This window comes from Polyodon spathula, chromosome 41 (assembly GCF_017654505.1).
Source record: "Polyodon spathula isolate WHYD16114869_AA chromosome 41, ASM1765450v1, whole genome shotgun sequence".
NCBI classification, from domain to species: Eukaryota; Metazoa; Chordata; class Actinopteri; order Acipenseriformes; family Polyodontidae; genus Polyodon; species Polyodon spathula.
Window position 1 is genome coordinate 3,132,725 of NC_054574.1, and position 25,000 is coordinate 3,157,724.

General features: G+C 41.2%; 1 protein-coding gene across 1 annotated transcript; it reads right to left on the bottom strand.

Moving 5' to 3' along the window:
• Positions 1-1,747: 1,747 nt before the first annotated feature.
• LOC121305087 (double C2-like domain-containing protein beta) lies at positions 1,748-18,740 on the bottom strand. The gene is made up of 3 exons (XM_041236621.1): positions 18,446-18,740; positions 2,837-2,994; positions 1,748-1,902 (listed from the first exon to the last, which is right to left on the bottom strand). The coding sequence occupies exons 1-3, from the start codon at positions 18,656-18,658 to the stop codon at positions 1,758-1,760; spliced, it is 516 nt and encodes a 171-aa protein (XP_041092555.1). The 5' UTR covers positions 18,659-18,740; the 3' UTR covers positions 1,748-1,757.
• Positions 18,741-25,000: the final 6,260 nt, after the last annotated feature.

The window sequence follows — 25,000 nt, forward strand, 5'->3', positions numbered from 1 at the left end:
AGTAAATGTATCAGATACAAATGGCAACATCATAGATGAAGAGAAAAAAACAGCAAATATATAAAATGATTACTTTTACAAAGGAGGATACAGACAACATGCCCCACGTGTCAACCTGTTCCCATCCAGTTTTAAATAGCTTTAGCATAACAGAGTGTTAAAGGAACTAGGAGCTCTTAAAATAAACAAATCCCCTGGGCCAGATGAGATCCTCCCAATAGTACTCAAAAAAATGAAAGAAGTTATTTACAAACCGCTAACTAAGATCATGCAACAGTCTCGAGACAGGGGTTGTCTCATGGTTCTGTTTTCTACATGGTTAACATGTAGAAAACAGAAAGTACTGATTAGAGGAGAAACCTCAAAATGGAGCGAGGTAACCAGTGGAGTACCACAGGGGTCAGTACTAGGTCCTCTGCTATTCCTAATCTACATTAATGACTTAGATTATAGTATAGTAAGCAAACTTGTTAAATTTGCAGAAAAATAGGAGGAGTGGCAAACACTGTTGCAGCAGCAAAGATCATTCAAAATGATCTAGCCTGCATTCAGAACTGGGCAGACACATGGCAAATGACATTTAATACAGAAAAGTGTAAGGCACTGCACACAGGCAATACAAATGTGCATTATAAATACCATATGGGAGATACTGAAAATGAAGACGGAATCTATGAAAAAGACCTAGGAGTTTATGTTGTCTCAGAAATGTCTTCATCAGGGCAATGTGGAGAAGCTATAAAAAAGGCCAACAAAATGCTCTGATATATTGTGAAAAGTGTTGAATTCAACTCAAGGGAAGTAATGTAAAACTGTACAATGCGTAGTAAAACCTCATCTAGAATATTGTGTTCAGTTCTGGTCGCCTCGCTACAAACAGGCTATTGCTGCTCTAGAAAGAGTGCACAAAATTATTCCAGGTTTAAAAGGCATGTCATATGCAGACAGGCTAAAAGAACTGAATCTATTCAGTCTTGAACAAAGAAGACTACACGGCGATCTGATTCAAGCATTCAAGATATAGACAATGTCGACCCAAGAAACAAGAACCAGGGGTCACAAATGGAGATTAGACAAAGGGGCATTCAGAACAGAAAATAGGAGGCACTTTTTCACACAGAGAATTGTGAGGGTCTGGAACCAACTCCCCAGTAATGTTGTTGAAGCTGACACCCTGGGATCCTTCAAGAAGCTGCTTGATGAGGTTCTGGGATCAATAAGCTACTAACAACCAAACGAGCAAGATGGGCCGAATGGCCTCCTCTCGTTTGTAAACTTTCTTATGTTCTTCTTATGTTCTTATATTCACAAATGTAAATGTACTAATTCAAAACCTTTTTTTTCTGATTTCTGTGAGAAACTGAGTAGTGCATTAAAGTAATTAAAACATCTTATAATAAAAATGCTTAGAAAACTTTTCATTTATGTAAACTGTTCAATATCCTTTTGTAATTGTTTAGAGCCCACCTCCTGGCTCCTCTTGTAATTTGTATGCTTCTGTGCTTCTCAGTACTAACTGTTGTATCTGTTAGTCTTTTTTATCTTTACTTCAGCATAATCAAAAATCAAAAAGAAAGTTCCTCCAATCAACCTGCAGTTATTATACTGGCAGTAACGCAGTCCAATAGCAGCAAACAAAAACAGAAGCAGTATCAGATAAGCAGATAATTAAGTCCCAGCACCCAGGACCGGCATTAAAATGAGTCCCGGAGTACCGGTGAGTACCGGCAGAATTTCACCCCCGTTTTACTCTCGTTTTACCTCTGAGAATGATTATAAACACCAATTAGTAGAAAGAAAGAAGGAAGACAGGCCTGCACCTCATTAAACTCTGGGTTCAGTGTCTTCTTTTTCACTGCTGTCTTGTGCTTTGACTTCTTGTCCACATCAGGCTTCAGGTACCTGCAGTAAAGCCGCAGTTGAAGCAGTTAGTTTATATAGAATAGCCCAATTCACAGCAGCGCCACATTCAAAGTACAGACAACACTGCACTCGGACTCTGAAATGTCAAATGGAATCGGAAGAGAGTAATTATTTTGGCATAGACCTTATAAAAGTGTCCCACAGTAAAAGCATATCAAGGTGTAATAAAGCATTGTAAAGAACACTGAGGTATGGCTAACATGGGTAACCATGGAAACTGTGGTGAATACATTGTGTAACCATGGGAAAACTGCAACATTAAAACATTGTATTTAAATGATGTTTATGAACAGCTCTAAACATCATATCAATATTAGAGACAGGCAGTCAAAAAGTGGAACAAATGTTGTTGTTGTTGAAAAGGCAAAACATAGTAATAACCTCTGTTGATATGTACAGGGCATCATCTTTCTAAGATCAGCTACAATGCACTGTATTTTTCTTGGATGATTTTACAGAAATCACGTACAGGTCTGTCTTGTCTTTTAATCATTCTAAATACCATCACTAGATGGCACTACAGCACTGAAAAAGCAATGGGTTTAAAGGTAGTGTAACACTGAGGATTATGGAATATGTGAAGATTAAGTGTTGTTCAAGGTTCTAATATCTTGCATACATTTTACTTATGTAAATTGACTGTCCTAAATACTTTCAGTATTCTGTAATATATAAAATCTGCCTGCTGTTTCCTCCAGTCCAGGGCAGGAGGCAGGAGACAGAGTGTTATGTGACATCATTATATCACTGTAGGAGTACAGGAGGCAGGAGACAGAGTGATATGTGACATCATTATATCACTGTAGGAGTGCATGAGGCAGGAGACAGAGTGATATGTGACATCATTATATCACTGTAGGAGTGCAGAAGGCAGGAGACAGAGTGAAGCATTTGGCATGTCAAGGGGACTCACGTTTTGACGTAGGGGTCTGAGAAGCCGTTGGCATCCATAGCGGCCAGGTGGGCACAGCGGACAATGCCAATGAGAAGCCCTGCCTTCTGAGAGCTGTACTTGAGAGAGATCATGATGCGCCCTCGCTCCTCCAGAGACTTGTCTTCTGTTTTATCAATCTAGAAGGGAGAAAACAAACATTACATCCCCTGCAGGGGTGAAGAGGTAAGCAACTGTGTTTAAAAAGCTTGGCTAGCACTCCTTTATCTGTAGGGAGTAGTGCGTGGAAAGGAATACTCTGATGAACATGAGACAGGCAGGCGTGATGTGATGTGTAGCGCTGCCTACAGGAATGTAGAGCAGGTTGATTGAATCCCTGCTTAGATGCAGTTAAAATCTCAAGCATTGCAGACTCCCCACTCTGATTGAAGTCTTTTGTCGGAAAAGGATCTGCTAGGATGTAAAGTAAATGAGTTTTCTGAAATGCAAATGATAATGCCGCAGCACATCAAATTGTATATTTTCTTTGTGGATTAAAAAGTGATAGACTGCGAGCAATAATAAGTGACAAAACCCATTTCTCATTACACTTAATGACACGTTTTCCAAGATACGATTTGTGCTGGTGGAGGGTCAAAAAAAGGGGTTATAGTCAGATATTCCAATGAGCTTTGCCATTGGTCGAAGTGTAACAGGCAGTGTTGTCATTTTAATATACAGTATAAGAACAAGAACATTTACGAACCAGGAGGAGGCCATTCGGCCCATCTAAACTCATCCGGTTCCTCACAGCTGATTGATCTCAGAACATTGTCAAGTTGGGTCTGAACAACACGACTAGGTAGCCCATACCATACCTCCACCACTCTCTGAGTGAAGAAGCGTCTCCTCTCTATCCTAAATCTATCTTCCATCGTGTCCTCTGGTCTGGTTTCTGTACTGCGCTTAAGCATTGTTAGGGTTAAATATGTCCGCTCCTTTTAAGATTGTAAAGACTTCAGTCAATTCCCCCTAATTTGTCTACTTCACATTCCCCTCACTACTTGATGCTTGCAATCACTCTGAGTGATTCTGGTCCTGTTCCTCCAATAATTATTTCTTATCATTTTTCTCTAAAATTCCCATTACCTGGCTTGGAATCTGCTTGGAGCAGGGATGGAGAAGTGCTGGGACTGACAGACCAAATTCCATGTTTCCAACAGCAGCACTCTGGGATCACACCAGCCTGAATAGGGACTCTTGTCAGTCCCAATTAGGAGTGCAGCCTGCTGGAAGAAATGTTTTTTTTTTACTGCTAGATTTTCATTTGGACTTGCGATCCTAATTGGGCCTGGCAGAGTCCCGATTGATCTGCTCCTGATGGAAATGAACGAGTCTGATTTCAAGTCAGTCCCAGGAGACCTGTAGGGGATTACCTGCTTATGATCCGACATGAAGGGTGCTAAAGGGCGTGTTAAACAAGGCACTGAAGAAAAAAAGGCAGAACTATCCGTTTCATTTACTAGCAGGGGAATACTGGAGATAGACAAAGAGATGGAAATGATTGTAAATCATGTATAGGAAATCAATGGATTTGTCAAAATGTCAGTGCTTATGATTCTAGCATTTTCCCCATAGAACCAATGCTAGCCAGGTTGCAAAGCCAAGTTTCAAGTACAATTCTGGAGATAACAGCAGACAATTATTGTCAAATTATTATTTTGTATGAAGGGCATAGTTCAGAAAATGTCACCCAGCAATGTATTTTTAAAGCTAGGTGAGGAATGGAAAGGGGTATGTATTTCTTTGTAGAAATGGTATAGAAGCACTTAATCTTTAACCTACACACAGACAAAAATGAAAATGCATGTTTGTTAAAATGTGTGTTTCTTTCAAAACTGTGTATGACAGTGCATGACAGAGTTACAGTGTATGACAGTGCATGACAGAGTTACAGTGTATGACAGTGCATGACAGAGTTAGTGTATGACAGTGCATGACAGAGTTACAGTGTATGACAGTGCATGACAGAGTTACAGTGTATGACAGTGCATGACAGAGTTATAGTGTATGACAGTGCATGACAGAGTTACAGTGTATGACAGTGCATGACAGAGTTATAGTGTATGACAGTGCATGACAGAGTTATAGTGTATGACAGTGCATGACAGAGTTATAGTGTATGACAGTGCATGACAGAGTTACAGTGTATGACAGTGCATGACAGAGTTACAGTGTATGACAGTGCATGACAGAGTTACAGTGTATGACAGTGCATGACAGAGTTACAGTGTATGACAGTGCATGACAGAGTTACAGTGTATGACAGTGCATGACAGAGTTACAGTGTATGACAGTGCATGACAGAGTTACAGTGTATGACAGTGCATGACAGAGTTATAGTGTATGACAGTGCATGACAGAGTTACAGTGTATGACAGTGCATGACAGAGTTACAGTGTATGACAGTGCATGACAGAGTTACAGTGTATGACAGTGCATGACAGAGTTATAGTGTATGACAGTGCATGACAGAGTTATAGTGTATGACAGTGCATGACAGAGTTACAGTGTATGACAGTGCATGACAGAGTTACAGTGTATGACAGTGCATGACAGAGAGTGTATGACAGTGCATGACAGAGTTATAGTGTATGACAGTGCATGTTACTAGTGTATGACAGTGCATGACAGAGTTATAGTGTATGACAGTGCATGCAGAGTTACAGTGTATGACAGTGCATGACAGAGTTACAGTGTATGACAGTGCATGACAGAGTTACAGTGTATGACAGTGCATGACAGAGTTATAGTGTATGACAGTGCATGACAGAGTTATAGTGTATGACAGTGCATGACAGAGTTACAGTGTATGGCAGTGCATGACAGAATAGTGAGCCAGAGTTAAGTGAAACAGTGCATGACAAAAGTGTAAAGTGCATGACAGAGTTCTAGTGGTGTTTCTTATAGTGTATGACAGTGCCAAAGTTATAGTGATGACAGTGCATGACAGAGTTACAGTGTATGACAGTGCATGACAGAGTTACAGTGTATTGCATGGCAGAGAGTGAGAGTGCCAGTTATAGGAGCCAGAGAATGACAACAGAGTTACAAAAAAGAGTTACAGTGTATCTGCATGACAGAGCCCCAGTGTATGCAGTGCATACAGAGTTATAGTGTATGGACATAACAAAGGAGATAGCTACTTCTGCATCCAGCGCTCAAAGAATATCACAGACATGTGCAGAGCTTTTTGGAGATGTTGTAGTAATAAAATAATGACTTGAATCACATCACTGAGGAGTTTGGTGATAAAACGAGTGATCAGGAGAGGATTTATCAGTATGCACGTCTAAATAGGTATGTGAAAAATACAGCGAACAAGGGGTGGGGCTTGGCTGTAGATATAGTACTTTACTACAGTAGTGTTTTTTTGTGATTCAATGCCTTTTGAACCTATTTTACTCTGAAGAAAATATTTTAAACAGCGCGTGTAAAATAAACAGTGCGTATGAAAATAAATTGGACCTGACGTGCCTGACGAGTGCTGAATAAATAGACCGCTAAGTTATTGATCAGACACTTGTATCTGAAAAGGCCGCCCTGGCGTCTACAGGCAGAACCAGTACTAGGCAGGCAGTGCGGTATTAGAATGAGAGGAGATTTTATTTTACAGACTGGCTTCATGTCGCTGCTTATTTTCAAGACCTAACTCTCTTGAACCGGTTTCTGTGAGATAAAGCCATATCTCCCCCAATGGGGTACAAGATCCAAAAATGCAATTACCTCCAAAAGCATTTTAATAAGCAACACTCACAGGTACAGCTACAGAACTCAATTAGCTTGTGTTTAAACATCTGTGGTTGCTGCTGGGCTCTTTGATTATCGTAAAGCCGGCAATGTGCTAAATGGGTGCAGGAAAAGCTGTCTCTTCCAGATTGAATTTACTTGAGATCTAAGAGCCTTCTTCATGCTTCCTATTCGGAGAGCAGACAGAAAGGAAGAGATAAGAGGGAACTTCGGCTGTGATTCTACTACTTGCACAGAGCCAGCCTTCATTGATGGGAAAAAACTCTTTCTTCAAGCGAGGTAGAACACATCAGTCATTGCTGCCTTTCATCTGATTGCCTCAGGAGAAATGTGGAGTTCTGAGAACCCTTACTACTTATGCACAATATCGCATGTTTTTTCCTTGAGGGGTTTTTGAAAATTAGTCAGTTAAAAATGTAATGTAAGCTAATAAAACATTTCTATACATCTTACATTGTGTGCATTAGCTATATTGGTCTTGTGCAAACAGGAAAACATATTTTCTTTTTAAAATATGTGTTGCTATTCAAGGTTAAAGGAAGATTGAATTTTTCACTGGAAATATGTTATACTTGAAGTTCCTGTGTGTGGCAGAGCTAGAGCTTTGCCGGCCACTGTACCATGCTGTGTCATGCCACCTTAGCAGTGTCTTCTGGGTCGTGTTACTGGCTGAAAGCAGGTCGTCAATGGGGAAGCAGCAGGTTGGTTATTAACAGGAAGGAAGCTATTGAAGGCATGGGGAGAATTTCACAGGTGAAACTCTAACTGAAAGCATTGATTTCTAACAGAGGTTTATTTTACCATTTGCAGCAGTAGATACCATGTTTTAAAATAAAAACACAATTTCAAGAGTGCATATGTAAGACCTGTATAACGAATTGAAGTGCTCAGCAGGTAAGATTTATGGAATTACTTTGTTAGCAACAACCATTTTAATAACAGCACGGTGGCACCAAACAAACCCATGCCTCAAGCATGCCCTGGACTGGAGGAAGCACCCTTTCTCTTAGGGGATAAGGGAGCAGTTCAATTTCCAGGCCTCCATCCTGCCCTGGACAGGAGGAAGCACCCTTTCACTTAGGGGGTAAGGGAGCAGTTCAATTTCCAGGCTTCCATCCTGCCCTGGACTGGAGGAAGCACCCTTTCCCTTAGGGGGTAAGGGAGCAGTTCAATTTCCAGGCTTCCATCCTGCCCTGGACTGGAGGAAGCACCCTTTCACTTAGGGGGTAAGGGAGGAGTTCAATTTCCAGGCTTCCATCCTGCCCTGGACTGGAGGAAGCACCCTTTCTCTTAGGGGGTAAGGGAGCAGTTCAATTTACAGTCCTCCATCCTGCCCTGGACCGGAGGAAGAACCCTTTCTATTAGGGGTAAGGGAGCAGTTCAGTTTCCAGGACTCAAGCCTGCCCTGGACTGGAAGAAGCACCCTTTCTCTTAGTGGGTGAGCAATCAATTCAGTCACCATGACTCAAACTCGTTTTTCCTTTTCTTTTTGATACAGCAATGTAAATCCCAGATAAAGTCATTATAATGAATCTCAGTCACTCTGAGATTGTTGTTGCAAAAGGGAAAAGCAGAATACAGAACCACTTTAGCAATGAGCAACCAAACCATGGTGTCATAAAATTAGCATTTCATCTCTGGGTCTAATTCCCTAACCTGAGGCTTTGCATAAGATCCCTGATCCACTGAACATGCAAAGATGGGGCAGCCTGTCTCCAACCAAGCAGAACCAGGTGTCTCGCCAGCAAGGTTGAAAAGGCCAGAGTATCGGACTGTATCCTGGACAGGGGGATGTCACTCGATGCAACACCACTGGGACAGGATGAAGGCACAGCTGAAAGATTTGTGAACGGCTCTCAAAAATAGCTGTCCAAAATACAGCCAACCTGAGACCCAAAACATATGAATGACGGAGGCAGGAGCCTGCCTACATCTGTCACAGGCTGAGTCCAGGCCTATTTACTATTTACAGAGGAGGAGTGGACTTGAGAGAATCGTGAGGGTCTGGAATCAACTCCCCAGTAATGTTGTTGAAGCTGACTAATTCCCAGTCTGAACAGGAGAAGCTTAGAGACAAAGGGCAGGATTTTCAAGTCCCAGTCTTATTGTATTGAACTCGTGGTATAGCAGCGAGAGCTTTAGCAAGCGATTTCAAACATGTGTTAATTAAATCAATCTGTTAATGCTTTAAAATTGAGTTGATTAGGTCGTTACTGAACTCATTTCTTGTTAAAAGCTTAATTGCCGCAAGTCACGTGCATCACTGCCTGTCTCAATGACTCGACAAGGGGAACTCGTTAATCAAAATGCATGTTAACGAGATCAAGAAAAATCAATGGAAGCATCATTTGCTGTTATGGAAACTACTAGCGTACAGCGGGACGGATCTCTCACCTGCGAGCAGCAGCCAAATGGAAATGAAATAAAAAAATAATGGGAATATCCGTGTTGTGCATAATTTGTAAATTTAATTTAAAATTGTGCATTTTGTCATGCAGAATGTACATTTATTTAGAACAGTTCACATATAAAATGCTGATTTACGATTATCTGGCATGTGGCTAAAAATCAAACAGCACAGATGAAAAAAAGAAATAAATGAAACCCCACGAGTCATTTACTTTCATTCGGGTGGATATTTTGTCGCAGCTCACTATCTACAACTCTTAATGTGCATTTTGCAATCTTTTTTAATTAAAAAATAAATAATAAAATACTGTAAGCCATCTATGCATATTGGTTGGAATTTATTTGAATCTATTTTTGTCTGTATTTTAGTATGAACGATTGGAGGCTATAAATAAACATGTTTGAAGTGCCGTTGGTGTTTGTAGTTGATAGTTATTATACATGTATACCATGTATGGAACAATTCATTATATATGTATTAAGCTTTTAAAATTATGTCAGAAGTCCCTAACCCAATGCTCAATTTGTTTATAGTTAATTGTTCAGTGAATTCCTCTAATCATGCATTTTCTCTGTTACTCTGCTCGCCTCTGTGATAAATAAACTCAGCATGTTTAGAAGTAGACACCGAACACTTACAGTATTATAAGAACATTTTATATGTATTAAACGTGTGAAGGTGAAAGTGTACACTGTACATAAAGTGTGGGGGAAGTCTGACAACATTACAAGTACGTTTAGGCAAATTCCATGTCAATGATCTGAATCACATTCCTAGTGGATCTGTGCGCCTGTTCTTTGTTCTTGTGTGGATTAGACACAGGTCTTAAAAGCCATTAAAAATCCACAATCACTTAAGGAAACTTTATTGTAATATCTAATATGCCATTTTTTATACCAAGACTTCAGTTGTATAATTCAAATAAAATCTACAGTAGAGGTCAGCTGTCATATAATGTACTTATCCAGAGTTCAGGCTACATTTGCATTGATAATTTCTTGGTAGTAACATTACACTGGGTGCAAATACAGAATCATTTCAACAATACAACAAACATTCTATAAGGTTACATATTGTTAAAAACAAGTGAAAAAATCTTATTCATAACCACAAGTATAGAAAAGGCTAAAATATTTTCATAACTACAAATATTGAATTATCTAGGTAGTCTGTAAGAAACTAACTCTGGTCCTTTATACTGAATTGTCGGTCTGTTAAATTTCTGTTTCAAGGTGAGTTATATACTCTTTCATTAATTAGATCCCTCCTTTTCAAGTGCAAATTAACTCCTGGTAAATAATGATGACAATTAACACAGATTTCCTTTTAAATTCCCATGCAAACAAAATAAATAGTCACAAGAAGCCCTGCTTTAAGATAATAACATTATTTTGTAAATCAACATAATTTCGGAAATCACATTAGCATGATTATTTAATAACGAAAGAGGCATAACGACTGCTTGAAAATGCTACAATCAATGCTGCATACCGATTTGTTGATTAACATTGGAGTATCTTTTACAAGCTTTAGAGAATCCTGCACAGAGGTAATTGTTTTCGTCATGTTTTTGTCAGAGATTACTTTGCTACTGGAATAATAATAATAATAATAATATAATAATAATAATAATAATAATAATAATAATAATACTGTTTTAAAATGGTCAAAAAGGCCATTTTTTGAAAAAAAGTTATATCTCCTTGTATTAAAAAAGGTAACAAAATTAAAAGGCAAATTTGAAGAAATAAGTAAATAAAATTAATTAGAGGAAAAATCAAAAAACAAAAAAAGCACATTGAGTCTGTAATAATAATGCCCCCTTCTTTCCCTGCAGTAAACAGCATTATAAGGTTAGAAGATAAACAAGGTCCACTAAACGTAAGAGTAAATACAGTCTGAAATGTAACCCTCAGTGTAGTCTCCTCAGAGGAGGCAAGCAAGGCAGGGCCTCCTCAAATCTTCAAAGAGAAAAACATAAAGAATATTTTAACCTAAAGCCTACAGTCAACATTTTTATATTACCAGCCATTCAAAACCAGAGTCAACATTCTTATATTACCAGCCATTCAAAACCAGAGTCAACATTCTTATATTACCAGCCATTCAAAACCAGAGTCAACATTCCTATATTAACAGCAATTCAAAACCAGAGTCAACATTCCTATATTACCAGCAATTCAAAACCAGAGTCAACATTCCTATATTAACAGCAATTCAAAACCAGAGTCAACATTCCTATATTAACAGCAATTCAAAACCAGTCAACATTCCTATATTAACAGCAATTCAAAACCAGAGTCAACATTCCTATATTAACAGCAATTCAAAACCAGAGTCAACATTCCTATATTAACAGCAATTCAAAACCAGAGTCAACATTCCTATATTAACAGCAATTCAAAACCAGAGTCAACATTCCTATATTAACAGCAATTCAAAACCAGAGTCAACATTCCTATATTAACAGCAATTCAAAACCAGAGTCAACATTCAACATTCCTATATTAACAGCAATTCAAAACCAGAGTCAACATTCCTATATTAACAGCAATTCAAAACCAGAGACATAAGAACATAAAAACATAAGAAAGTTTACAAATGAGAGGAAGCCATTCGGCCCATCTTGCTCGTTTGGTTGTTAGTAGCTTATTGATCCCAAAATCTCATCAAGCAGCTTCTTGAAGGATCCCAGGGTGTCAGCTTCAACAACATTACTGGGGAGTTGATTCCAGACCCTCACGATTCTCTGTGTAAAAAAGTGCCTCCTATTTTCTGTTCTGAATGCCCCCTTGTCTAACCTCCATTTGTGACCCCTGGTCCTTGTTTCTTTTTTCAGGCTGAAAAAGTCCCTTGGGTCGACACTGTCAATACCTTTTAGAATTTTGAATGCTTGAATTAGGTCGCCACGTAGTCTTCTTTGTTCAAGACTGAACAGATTCAATTCTTTTAGCCTGTCTGCATATGACATGCCTTTTAAGCCCGGAATAATTCTGGTTGCTCTTCTGTGCACTCTTTCTAGAGCAGCAATATATTTTTTATAGCGAGGTGACCAGAACTGCACACAATATTCAAGATGAGGTCTTACTAGTGCATTGTACAGTTTTAACATTACTTCCCTTGATTTAAATTCAACACTTTTCACAATGTATCCGAGCATCTTGTTAGCCTTTTTTATAGCTTCCCCACATTGTCTAGATGAAGACATTTCTGAGTCAACAAAAACTCCTAGGTCTTTTTCATAGATTCCTTCTCCAATTTCAGTGTCTCCCATATGATATTTATAAGGTACATTTTTATTTCCTGCGTGCAGTACCTTACACTTTTCTCTATTAAATGTCATTTGCCATGTGTCTGCCCAGTTCTGAATACTTGTCTAGATCATTTTGAATGACTTTTGCTGCTGCAACAGTGTTTGCCACTCCTCCTACTTTTGTGTCGTCTGCAAATTTAACAAGTTTGCTTATTATACCAGAATCTAAATCATTAATGTAGATTAGGAATAGAAGAGGACCTAATACTGATCCCTGTGGTACACCACTGGTTACCACACTCCATTCTGAGGTTTTTCCTCTAATAAGTACTCTCTGTTTTCTACATGTTAACCACTCCCTAATCCATGTACACGTGTGTGGCAGAGCAAAGCTCTGCCCTTTTAAATTGGCAGGGATGGGGTTAACTTCCCCTGCCTGCCTGGGTTTATTATGTTCAGGTGGCTGGGGTTGATTAGTTGATTAGGTTGATTAACGATCAATCAGCGCCCAGCCACCTGATATAAAAGGAGGCCTCAGCTTCTCATTTGGGAAGAGGGAGCTGAGGAAGCAGGTTGGTTTTTTTGGTTGTGTAGAAAACTTGAATCCAGTGAAGGCATTGCCCAGCCTGGAAACTGTTATTTTTGTGAGTTTTGTTTTTGCTTTATTTGTGTTTGAGTATTTGTTATTTTGCCCGTGTGCACTTTATTTTTGTTTATTTATAATAAAATAGTTATTTTTTTGAACTGCAGTCTGTCTCTGGGCCTCTATCCACTCGCCAGCCTGCCACATTTGGTGGCAGCAGTGGGATAGCGCCACCTAGAGGCTCAGAGCAGTATTTATTTTTTTTTTTTTTTTGAGAAAAAAAAATGGGAAAGAAGAGCAGACAGTGGAAAAGGCAGGACAAGCAGCAGCTGAAGAAATGTAAGCTGCTGCAGCCACCGCTGGAGGACCCGGCCAGCCTCTTCCCCTGGTGTTCCTGGTGTGGGAAGGAGGACCATCGTTGGCGGTCCTGCCCAGACGTGCCACCGGCAAACTGGTGTGGCCGGTGTGAGGAGGACGGCCACAACTGGGCAGGATGCCCCTACAACCAGGCCCAGGAAGAGGTGCAGTGTTCACCCCGGGCATCAGGGGCCACCCCACTACCTCCAGCACCACCACCTTCACCACCGTCCCAGGAGATCTGGGACTGGTTGATGCACCCTGAGGCAGACCTCGTCCACGATCTCCCCATAGTTATCAACACGCTGTGGCGTCGAGATGGGGAGAGGTGGGAACAGTGGGAGGAACAGCACCACCCGGCCTCCTTCCCAGAGGTTGCCCTCATGGTGGTTAATTACCTGGCGGTAGACATGGGAGATCCACCGGTCACTCCAATAAAGAGAGGTGAGCCGCCTTCCCGAGAGCCAGAGAGGGGTGAGCCGCCTTCCCGAGAGCCAGAGAGGGGCGAGGAGCTGCCGTCGCTCCCAGAGCCAGAGAGGGGTGAGGAGCTGCCGTCGTTTAGGAGGATCCGCCGTCGCTCCCAGAGCCAGAGAGGGAGGAGGAGCTGCCGTCGCTCCCAGAGCCAGAGAGGGAGGAGGATCCGCCGTCGCTCCCAGAGCCAGAGAGGGAGGAGGATCTTCGCTCCCAGAGCCAGAGAGGGAGGAGGATCTGCCGTTCCCAGAGCCAGAGAGGGAGGAGGAGCTGCCGTCGCTCCCAGAGCCAGAGAGGGAGGAGGATCTGCCGTTTCCCAGAGCCAGAGAGGGATGAGGAGCCTCCGTCGCTCCCAGAGCCAGAGAGGGATGAGGATCTGCCGTCGCTCCCAGAGCCAGAGAGGGGTGAGGAGCTGCCGTCGCTCCCAGAGCCAGAGAGAGAGAGGGAGGAGGATCTGCCGTCGAGTTCTGCCGTCGCTCCCAGAGCCAGAGAGGGAGGAGGATCTGCCGTCGCTCCCAGAGCCAGAGAGGGAGGAGGATCTGCCGTCGCTCCCAGAGCCAGAGAGGGAGGAGGATCTGCCGTCGCTCCCAGAGCCAGAGAGGGAGGAGGATCTGCCGTCGCTCCCAGAGCCAGAGAGGGAGGAGGATCTGCCGTCGCTCCCAGAGCCAGAGAGGGAGGAGGATCTGCCGTCGCTCCCAGAGCCAGAGAGGGAGGAGGATCTGCCGTCGCTCCCAGAGCCAGAGAGGGAGGAGGAGCTGCCGTCGCTCCCAGAGCCAGAGAGGGAGGAGGATCTGCCGTCGCTCCCAGAGCCAGAGAGGGAGGAGGATCTGCCGTCGCTCCCAGAGCCAGAGAGGGAGGAGGATCTGCCGTCGCTCCCAGAGCCAGAGAGGGAGGAGGATTGCCGTCGCTCCCAGAGCCAGAGAGGGAGGAGGATCTGCCGTCGCTCCCAGAGCCAGAGAGGGAGGAGGAGCTGCCGTCGCTCCCAGAGCCAGAGAGGGAGGAGGATCTGCCGTCGCTCCCAGAGCCAGAGAGGGAGGAGGAGCCGCCGTCGCTCCCAGCAGAGAGGGAGGAGGATCTGCCGTCGCTCCCAGAGCCAGAGAGGGGGAGGATGCCGTCGCCGCTCTCAGAGCCCGAGAGGGAGGACACCGCCGCCGCTCTTCCAGGGAGGCGCCGCCGCCGCCACCAGAGGGAGCCGGGCCGCCGTCGCCGCCTCCGCCACCAGAGGGAGCCGGGCCGCCGTCGCCGCCTCCGCCACCAGAGGGAGCCGGGCCGCCGTCGCCGCCTCCGCCACCAGAGGGACCTTCGCCGCCTCCGCCACCAGAGGGAGCCGGGCCGCCGTCGCCGCCTCCGCCACCAGAGGGAGCACGGGCCGCCGTCGCCGTGCTACCTTGGAGATTCGGGGCCCCCTCAACCAAAGAAGGCTTGGGGGCTCCGACATCAACCCCGCCCACCACCACCCACCTAACAGCCCACCCAAGGGACATAATTGGACTCTTGGGGGGAGGGGGGTGGGGAGGAGGGGGGGAAGGGGGGGAGTTCCGATTGCGGCCGGTGTACGTTGTACATGGGGGGAGGTGTGTGGCAGAGCAAAGCTTGCCCTTTTTAAATTGGCAGGGATGGGGTTAACTTCCCACCTGCCTGGGTTTATTATGTTCAGTGGCTGGGGTTGATTAGATTAGGTTAATTCGATCAATTTGCCCAGCCACCTGACATAAAAGGAGGCCTCTGCTTCTCATTTGAAGAGGGAGCTGAGGAAGCAGGTTGGTTTTTTTTTTGGTTGTTTAGAAAGTTTGAATCCAGTGAAGGCATTGCCCAGCCTGGAAACTTTATTTTTGTGAGTTTTGTTTTTGCTTTATGAGTATCTGTTATTTTGCCCTTGTGCACTTTATTTTTGTTTATTTATAATAAAATAGTTATTTCCTATATTAACAGCCATTCAAAACCAGAGTCAACATTCCTATATTAACAGCAATTCAAAACCACCAGAGTCAACATTCCTATATTAACAGCCATTCAAAACCAGAGTCAACATTCCTATATTAACAGCAATTCAAAACCAGAGTCAACATTCCTATATTAACAGCAATTCAAAACCAGAGTCAACATTCCTATATTAACAGCAATTCAAAACCAGAGTCAACATTCCTATATTAACAGCAATTCAAAACCAGAGTCAACATTCCTATATTAACAGCAATTCAAAACCAGAGTCAACATTCCTATATTAACAGCAATTCAAAACCAGAGTCAACATTCCTATATTAACAGCAATTCAAAACCAGAGTCAACATTCCTATATTAACAGCAATTCAAAACCAGAGTCAACATTCCTATATTAACAGCAATTCAAAACCAGAGTCAACATTCCTATATTAACAGCAATTCAAAACCAGAGTCAACATTCCTATATTAACAGCAATTCAAAACCAGAGTCAACATTCCTATATTAACAGCAATTCAAAACCAGAGTCAACATTCCTATATTAACAGCAATTCAAAACCAGAGTCAACATTCCTATATTAACAGCAATTCAAAACCAGAGTCAACATTCCTATATTAACAGCAATTCAAAACCAGAGTCAACATTCCTATATTAACAGCAATTCAAAACCAGAGTCAACATTCCTATATTAACAGCAATTCAAAACCAGAGTCAACATTCCTATATTAACAGCAATTCAAAACCAGAGTCAACATTCCTATATTAACAGCAATTCAAAACCAGAGTCAACATTCCTATATTAACAGCAATTCAAAACCAGAGTCAACATTCCTATATTAACAGCAATTCAAAACCAGAGTCAACATTCCTATATTAACAGCAATTCAAAACCAGAGTCAACATTCCTATATTAACAGCAATTCAAAACCAGAGTCAACATTCCTATATTAACAGCAATTCAAAACCAGAGTCAACATTCCTATATTAACAGCAATTCAAAACCAGAGTCAACATTCCTATATTAACAGCAATTCAAAACCAGAGTCAACATTCCTATATTAACAGCAATTCAAAACCAGAGTCAACATTCCTATATTAACAGCAATTCAAAACCAGAGTCAACATTCCTATATTAACAGCAATTCAAAACCAGTCAACTTTCCTATATTAACAGCAATTAAAAACCAGAGTCAACATTCCTATATTAACAGCAATTCAAAACCAGAGTCAACGTTCCTATATTAACAGCAATTCAAAACCAGAGTCAACATTCCTATATTAACAGCAATTCAAAACCAGAGTCAACCTTCCTAAAAGGTTATTTTTGACGATATGGAATGGGCTACCTAGTTGTGCTGTTCAGGCTTGAATCATTGGGATGCTTTGACCCAACCTAACAGAGTTCTGAGATTAATCAGCTACTACCAACCGGCAAGTTTAGATTGGCTGAGTGGCCTCCTCTCGTTTGGAAATGTTCTTATGTTCTTAGTTACTGTATGTTCTATACTGTATGATATAAAGGGAAAGAGCTAATGGCTGATTTCAAAGTGAAGAATCTTGCAGAGTATGCAGCACGTAGCTTGTACAGTAAAGCCAGGCTGACATGAATTACTGAATCACTTGAAAGGCCACCTGTTCTGTCAGTTTCTTTGTGAGTATAATGCTCTATAAAATTGACAGTTAGTTCTGTGAAGCCGGGACACGACTGCATGGCAATTTTCTGCCTGGCATTTGAATGTAACGCATTTTCATGTATTCTTCAGAATGCTCCACTCATAAATGGCAATTTTCCATTGACTGAAAACATCTGGGGCAGTGCAAATTATTATGCAATGGAATTACTGACATTTTTATAGAGATTTGAATTTGTTATTGTTTTTTGCAGTGCAATACTGTACTATATTACCTTTTAGAGGAAAGTATTTGTTTTGAGTTTGAATAATCATGAAAAAATGTGAAGCATTGCATATTGGGCATAACAATCCATGTATAGATGAACGGGATGGGAATGGGGGACGAGGACCTTGCAAAGGACCACAGGGTTATGGTGGAGTCATCATTAAAAGCATCTCGCCAATGTGGTGAGACACTTAAAAAGACAAATAAGTGCAAAAAGTGTGCAATACAAGTGTAGGGAGGTTATGCTAAGATTATACATTGCCCTGGTTAGACCCCACCTAGAATACTGTGTGCAGTTCTGGTCACCTCACTACAAAAAAATACATGATTGTACAGAAAAGGGCAGCGAGGCTGATCCCAGGATTTCATGACATTATCTATTAGGAGAGGTTAAAAAAATGAAATCTCTGCAGAAAAAAGAGGGGACTTGATTGAAGTCTTTAAATATAAAGTTAACTCAAGATACAACTTCAAGTTTAACACAAAGAGAAGAACAAGAGGGCATGCATGGAAATTAAGTAAAAGTGAGTTTAGAACAGGAGATCGGAAGCACTTTTATACACAGAGAGTTATAAATGCATGGAATAGCTGACCAGGTGAAGTAGTGGGGTCTAAAACACTGGCAACTTTAAAAAGACTAGATTCTGTGCTTTAAACTAGCCCCCCCCCCATTAGGGGATAATGGTGTGCTATCAAAGGACAAGCCTTGATGGCCGAATGGCCTTTTCTCGTTCTCAAACTTTTATTATGTTCTAAATATCTTTAAACGTTTTGGTGTTAAGCAGAAGGAATGTAAATAAGAACACCTTCGTTAATACTGCATATCTATCCAAAGCGGCTTGTGTTTTTACATTCAGTCTGCTGTTCCCAATGGAGATTCCAGGAGAGCTTCAGTTAGAGTTTGGGGGCTGCCCAAGGGACTCACCGGCAGCTGTTTCTCCAGGCAGATGTTGAAGTTCTTTGTCTGGTTTGGTTTCAGCTTCTTGAGTGGGATTCGGGTCTCTCCGATGAATTCGTTGTGCCGAAACTTGTCCTCGTCGCACACGGAGATCCTGAGAAACACACCCGGAGAATGAATGGCTCTGACTTCTCTGTGTAGTAATATTATAAGAAACTCATAAAATTGTTTAACAAACATCTTTCTCGATTCATATTATACTATTAAGTGCTTATTATGGATTCATAATTGTTCTGTATCAGCATCCAACTGGCTTTAACCATAGAATCCTAGTTGCCAGTTTCTTTTGAGTACTTCCTGATTCCAAAGAAATCACATGATGCTGTGACCTTTCAACTCTGCTACTACTACTATGGGGTGAATAGAGTTGAAAAGTCACTGCAGCTGCACAAGCAGAGTGAGACTGACCTCTAGCACAGACAGCAGGAAGCATCAGGAAGCACAATCAGACTTTATTACTCAAACATATAAAATGGCCGCATCGTCACCCGAGAAAAAAAATAAATCATTTTAACAGTTAACTATATTGGGATAAAGAAAATCACATTCCTGTCTTCAAAGCTATTTGCCAAAACTCTGCAACAATCAACAAGAATCTGTCACCTCTATGTTTTTTATATATATATATATATATATATATATATATATATATATATATATATATATATATATATATATATATAAACACACATAGCTTTATCTCATTTTGGAATATATCTTGCATTCAAAATTAAAATGCCAAGAAATGAAGCCATGGTGGAACTTGATCACAGGAAAGTAATTCCTTGAATTCAGGATTGAATTCAATAACTGGTTAATAAAGCTACTTTTCATAGGGTCAAGTATAACACTATATTTACATTGATAATACATTTGTGATAACAATAAACTTATGTTTCTGCAAATTCTTTGGGTTAAAAAACTATTAAACAGTGAGTAAATGTTATATACAGCTGTACACTAGTTCACCATTATGTAGCCCCTCTCAGCCAATCAGAGTACAGGAATTATCCCCCTTGTGTTGTGCTGTACCTGGGTTATGAAATCCTGCAGACATCCGTCCATCTGTCCGTCACACTTAGACTTTTGCACATATCTGGAGAATCGCTTTTCAGTTACAAATGCCATTACTAATTCTTATCTATACTGTTCTGTTCTGTAATACTGTTACATTACAGACGGCATGGTCATCACTGTGATACTGATACTGACCTGCAGAGTTATGGAGGATGGGTGATACTGACCTGTGGAGATGGAGGATGGGTGACACTGACCTGTGGAGATGGAGGATGGGTGATACTGACCTGTGGAGATGGAGGATGGGTGATACTGACCTGTGGAGATGGAGGATGGGTGATATTGACCTGTGGAGATGGAGGATGGAGGATGGGTGATACTGACCTGTGGAGATGGAGGATGGGTGATTGACCTGTGGAGATGGAGGATGGGGGATACTGACCTGTGGAGATGGAGGATGGGTGATACTGACCTGTGGAGATGGAGGATGGGTGATATTGACCTGTGGAGATGGAGGATGGGTGATACTGACCTGTGGAGATGGAGGATGGGTGATACTGACCTGTGGAGATGGAGGATGGGTGATATTGACCTGTGGAGATGGAGGATGGGTGATATTGACCTGTGGAGATGGAGGATGGGTGATACTGACCTGTGGAGATGGAGGATGGGGGATGGGGGAGGGTGATATTCTTGATTGAAGCATTACTGACATTTTAGAAAAATTGATGTATTCCACAAATAGATGGTGTCAACTATAACAAAAATACTATTTCCAAAATAGTATTTACTATTTTCTATTTAAATTTTCTATTCTATTTTAAATAGATTTGTGGACCTGTCCCTTGAATCCCTTACCGGATTCAATTGTAATGAAACTTTTCTATGATCAATATTTAGCAGAAGGTATTGTAATGAAAATATTGTATTATCAATATTTAGCAGAAGGTATTGGGAATATTTTAATATACTTTACCATGATACTAACATCCCATTTACACTGTTACCTGCCTTTTCTTATTCTATACTATTTATTTATTTATTGCATTTATATAGAGCTTTTTATACAAAAAGGGCGCAAGCGCTGTGCAGTACACAGCAGAAAAAAAGAACAAACTACAATACATTTGTATAGCATGTCACAAATACAACTGCCACAGTCAGACCATTTAAATAATAGATTTAAATAACAGTATAGACATAATAATACAAAAGCAGTAATTTTAAAGTTACTTTAAAACCCACTACGATAATAAAGCCATTTTATAAAAGTGCGTTTTTAGTCTTGACTTGGAAACTGTAATGGGAAGAGAGCTTTCCATAATTTAGGAGCTCTATGAGAAAAAGCCCTCCCTCCACCCGTGTTGCTTTTGTTGACCGAAGGAATAACCAGCAGCCCTGCATCCTCTGATCTCAGAGTGCAGTTTGGAAGATACAGGGTCAGTAACTCCTGCAAATAACTAGGTGCTAATCCATTCAGGGCCTTGTAAATTAACAGCAAAATCTTAAAATCAATTCTATACTGCACAGGGAACCAGTGTAAAGAGGCCAAAACAGGGGTAATGTGTTCACTTTTCAGGTTTTTGTCAGAATTCTAGCGCTAGTATTCTGAACAAGCTGCAAGCGGGATACCACACGTTTTGGGATATCAGAAAAAAAGGTACAGTAAAAAATTACAGTAATCAATTCTAGAAGAAGCAAAGGTATGCATTAGTCTCTTGGCATCAGATACGGAAATAATTCGTCTAAGTTTAGCTATATTTCTCAAATGGTAAAAAGTAACTTCCCAAACTCTTAATTTCTAGGGTGTTTTTGTTTGTGTTTTTAATTTAGTCATCGTCAATGTTTTTTACCCCAGTTTCTCCCCAATTTGGAATGCTCAATTATTATTTTTATGCCAGTTCACAGCTGCAAACCCCCAGTGACTTGGGAAATGGACACTGAAACATGGGTCCTTGGAAAATTTGTTCCTAAAAACCTGTCATTTTTTGTACTGCTGGAGGACAACACAGATCTGAGTGGCTCCACTGCAGACCTGCAGGTGCCCTATCAGCCACAAGGGTTGCTGGTGCGTGGTGAGCTGTGGATTGCCCTGCCGACCTAAGCCCTTCCTACCCGGGTGCTGTGCAGCCCCCTAGGAACCCCTGGTCATGGTTGGCAATGACATAGCCTGGATTTGAACCTGCGATCTACAGGCTATAGGGTGCATCCTGCACTCCATGTGGAGTGCCTTTACTGGATACACCACTCAGAAGCCCCCTATAATTTCTAGTTTTGATGAGAGACTGCAGGGGTCGAGCTCATGTAATCCCACATGTCCTTTTAGTTGATTCTGTGAGCCCACTAGCATAGCCTTTGTTTTATCTGAATTCAGACTGAAAATGCACTTTTATAAAATGGCTTTCTTATCTTAGTGGGTTTTTTTGTAACTTTAAAATTGCTGCTTTTGTACTATTATTATGTGTATACTGTTATTTAAACCTGTTATTTAAATGGTCTGATTGTGGCAGTTATGTGTGGCATGCTATACCAATGTAATGTGGTTTGTTTTTTTTCCTGCTGTGTACTCTACAGTGCTTTGTGATTTTTATTTTGTATAAAGAGCATTATATAAATGCAATGAATAAATAAATAAATAACTCAAACTAGCTCTGTCAGTTCCTGTAAGATCACAGAAGAGCCCCCACAATAGCCTTAAGAGGTGTAGTTGGTAACATTGTGCTGGAGTTCTCCTTAATAGAAGATGTCTGTGGAATCTCATTTCTAGTATTTTATTTTTAAAGAAATGTAAGAAGTCAGCAGCTGTGAGAGGCTCCAATGTCAAGGGTAGGACTATTAGGGGAAGGATTAATTAATTTATCTGGGGTAGCAAAAAGAAATCTAGGATTATTTTTATTTGTTTCAGTTAAATTAGAATCTAGCCAACGCCAGAGCCTTCCTGTATTTAACCAGGTGGTCCTTCCATGCGATGTAATGAACGAGTAGTTTAGATTCCCGCCATCTCCGTTCTCGTTTATGACATTATGTTTCATCTTACGAGTTGTATCATTGAACCACGGTGAGCTTTTTTCAAAAGACACTCTCCGAGTGCACACTGGTGATATACGTCACGCTCATCACCTGTCTTCATCTGGAGAGAGAGTTCTGAATTCACGCCGTGGCGGGGAGATGTCTGTTAATGACAGGCTTGTTTAATGTAAAGTACACTGTCCTGAGAGTTTATTATTGACGTGTTTTAGTTTACGACTCTCATAGTTCACCATTATAAAAGAAAACCCCTTGATCTGAAGGGTTTCGTATGTGGATAAATGCAGGTAAATTGAACTCAGTGTCACTTCCTATTGTGAGCCCCCAAAAATGATGTCTTAATTATGCATGGGGTCCGCTGTGTCTGCCAAGAGGTCGATAGCACTGTGTCTCTGCCATGACTAACTGATCCTGCTTCCATGCAGCAGCATTCACATCCCTTTCATGGGTCTGAAGTAAAAAGCACACAGACTTGTCTGACTGTCATGACTCACAGCTCTGGCTATCCAGCTCCATTAGACATTCACACATGGAATGGGGAGCCTAGCCCAGGCAGTGACACATGGGAAAATGACCTCTCTAATATATACACAAAATGCTACCAGGTGGTGTACGATACAAGATGATATCCACTGTGACAATCAACTTGTATTTTACACTACAGCACCTGAAATTATAATCCACTGTGACAATCAGCTTGTGTCTTACACTACAGCACCTGAAAATACAGTACCAGTCAAAAGTTTGAGTACACTTGCTGGAAACTAGGTTTTTTTCATAATTGACAATGTTTTACGGCATATATGTTTCTGTAAATACCTGAAAATGAAAACACATGTTACAATATACAAAACAAAACATAAGGAGTATCAAAGCAATGTTCAAGAAAATTGAAAATTGTCTCTAAATCTTGGATTCCTCAAAATAGCCACCCTTTGCCTTAATAACAGCCTCACAAGTTTCAGCAGGAAATCACCCTACATGTCTTCCCAGCTCTTCTGCAGCAATTCCCAGAGACGTAGGACAGGAGACTGGGCAGGTCAGGTCATTAGATTGTGTTGTCCTTCACTTTCCTTCTTCGCTAGATAGTTCTTGCACAACTTTGAGGTGTGTTTCGGGTCATTATTTTGCTGAAGAATGAAGGACTACCCAACTAGCCGTAATCCTGATGGAATGGCATGCCTCTGAAGTATGCTATGATAGCCATGCTGGTTGAGCTTGCCATGGACTTGGTAAAGATCACCAACTCCGTCACCAGCAAAGCAACCCCAGTCCATGACACTGCCTCCTCCATGCTTGACAGTGGGAACCACACATGGAGAACTCATGCACTCACCCTCTCTGCGTCTTACAAATACTCGGCGGTCGGACACAGATATTTCAAATTTTGACTCATTGGTCCATAAGAGACTTCCACTATTCAAGCGTCCAGTTTCTGTGTTTTTTTTGGCCCAGGCAAGTCTCTTCCTCTTATTCTGCACTCTTAACAATGGTTTCTTTGCAGCAATTCTTCCAGTTAGACCAGCTTCACGCAATCTCCTCTGAACAGTTGATGTTGAAACATCTGTACTTCTCGTAGCATTTAGCTGAGCTTGTATTTCAGGGGCAGTTAATCGCCGGTTTCGCAGACTTGTGACTCGAATGAACTTGTTCTCTGATTCTGAGGTCACCCTTGGCCTGCCTGACCTTGTTCGGTCCTCATGAGTGCCAGTTTCTTCAAATCGTTTGATGGTCTTGGACACAGCAGTTACAGACACTTGCAAAGTTCTTGCGATTTGTCTTAAAGATTGACCTTCATTTCTTAAAGTAATTACAGACTGTCTTTTTTCTTTGCTTAACTGAGTGTATTTTGTCATTTTCTGCTCCCTTACATTCAGGAATGACAAACTTGTGCCTATGCTACCTATATTTATTGCAATCATGGACTCTCACCTGTTAACAATAATTGGTGAAAAAAGGTTAATTAGGTAAAATGCTAGTTAACTCAGAGAACATCTAACAAAGACACTTTTATAATCAGGCCAGTGTTCTAGCACGGTGTTATACACATTTTAGACTTTTAACTGACTTGGGCTTCAGACTGAAATCCCCTTGCTTTTGGGTGACCATTTAATTGAAATGGACAAGATTTACATTTTTATTTAAAAGTTTAATTTTTGAATGCAATTCACTTATGATTATCAGTTTATATACGTACACGTATCATATAATGAAATATTAAGTGTTTATAGACAATTTCTTACAGTTAAAAGCATAGATAATCAAGAAAAACCTGATTTCAAGCAGGTGGACTCAAACTTTTGACTGGTACTGTATAAACCACTGATTGGAAAATAAGTGTATATGAAAAATGAGCAGAAAATCAGGCTGCCCTGCAACGTCTCTTTCAATTGAGCTCTTGAATCCCTGGACCAATTCTTCAACAAACACACTGCGGCACTAATTATAACTTCCCACAATAATAACTTCCCAACATTA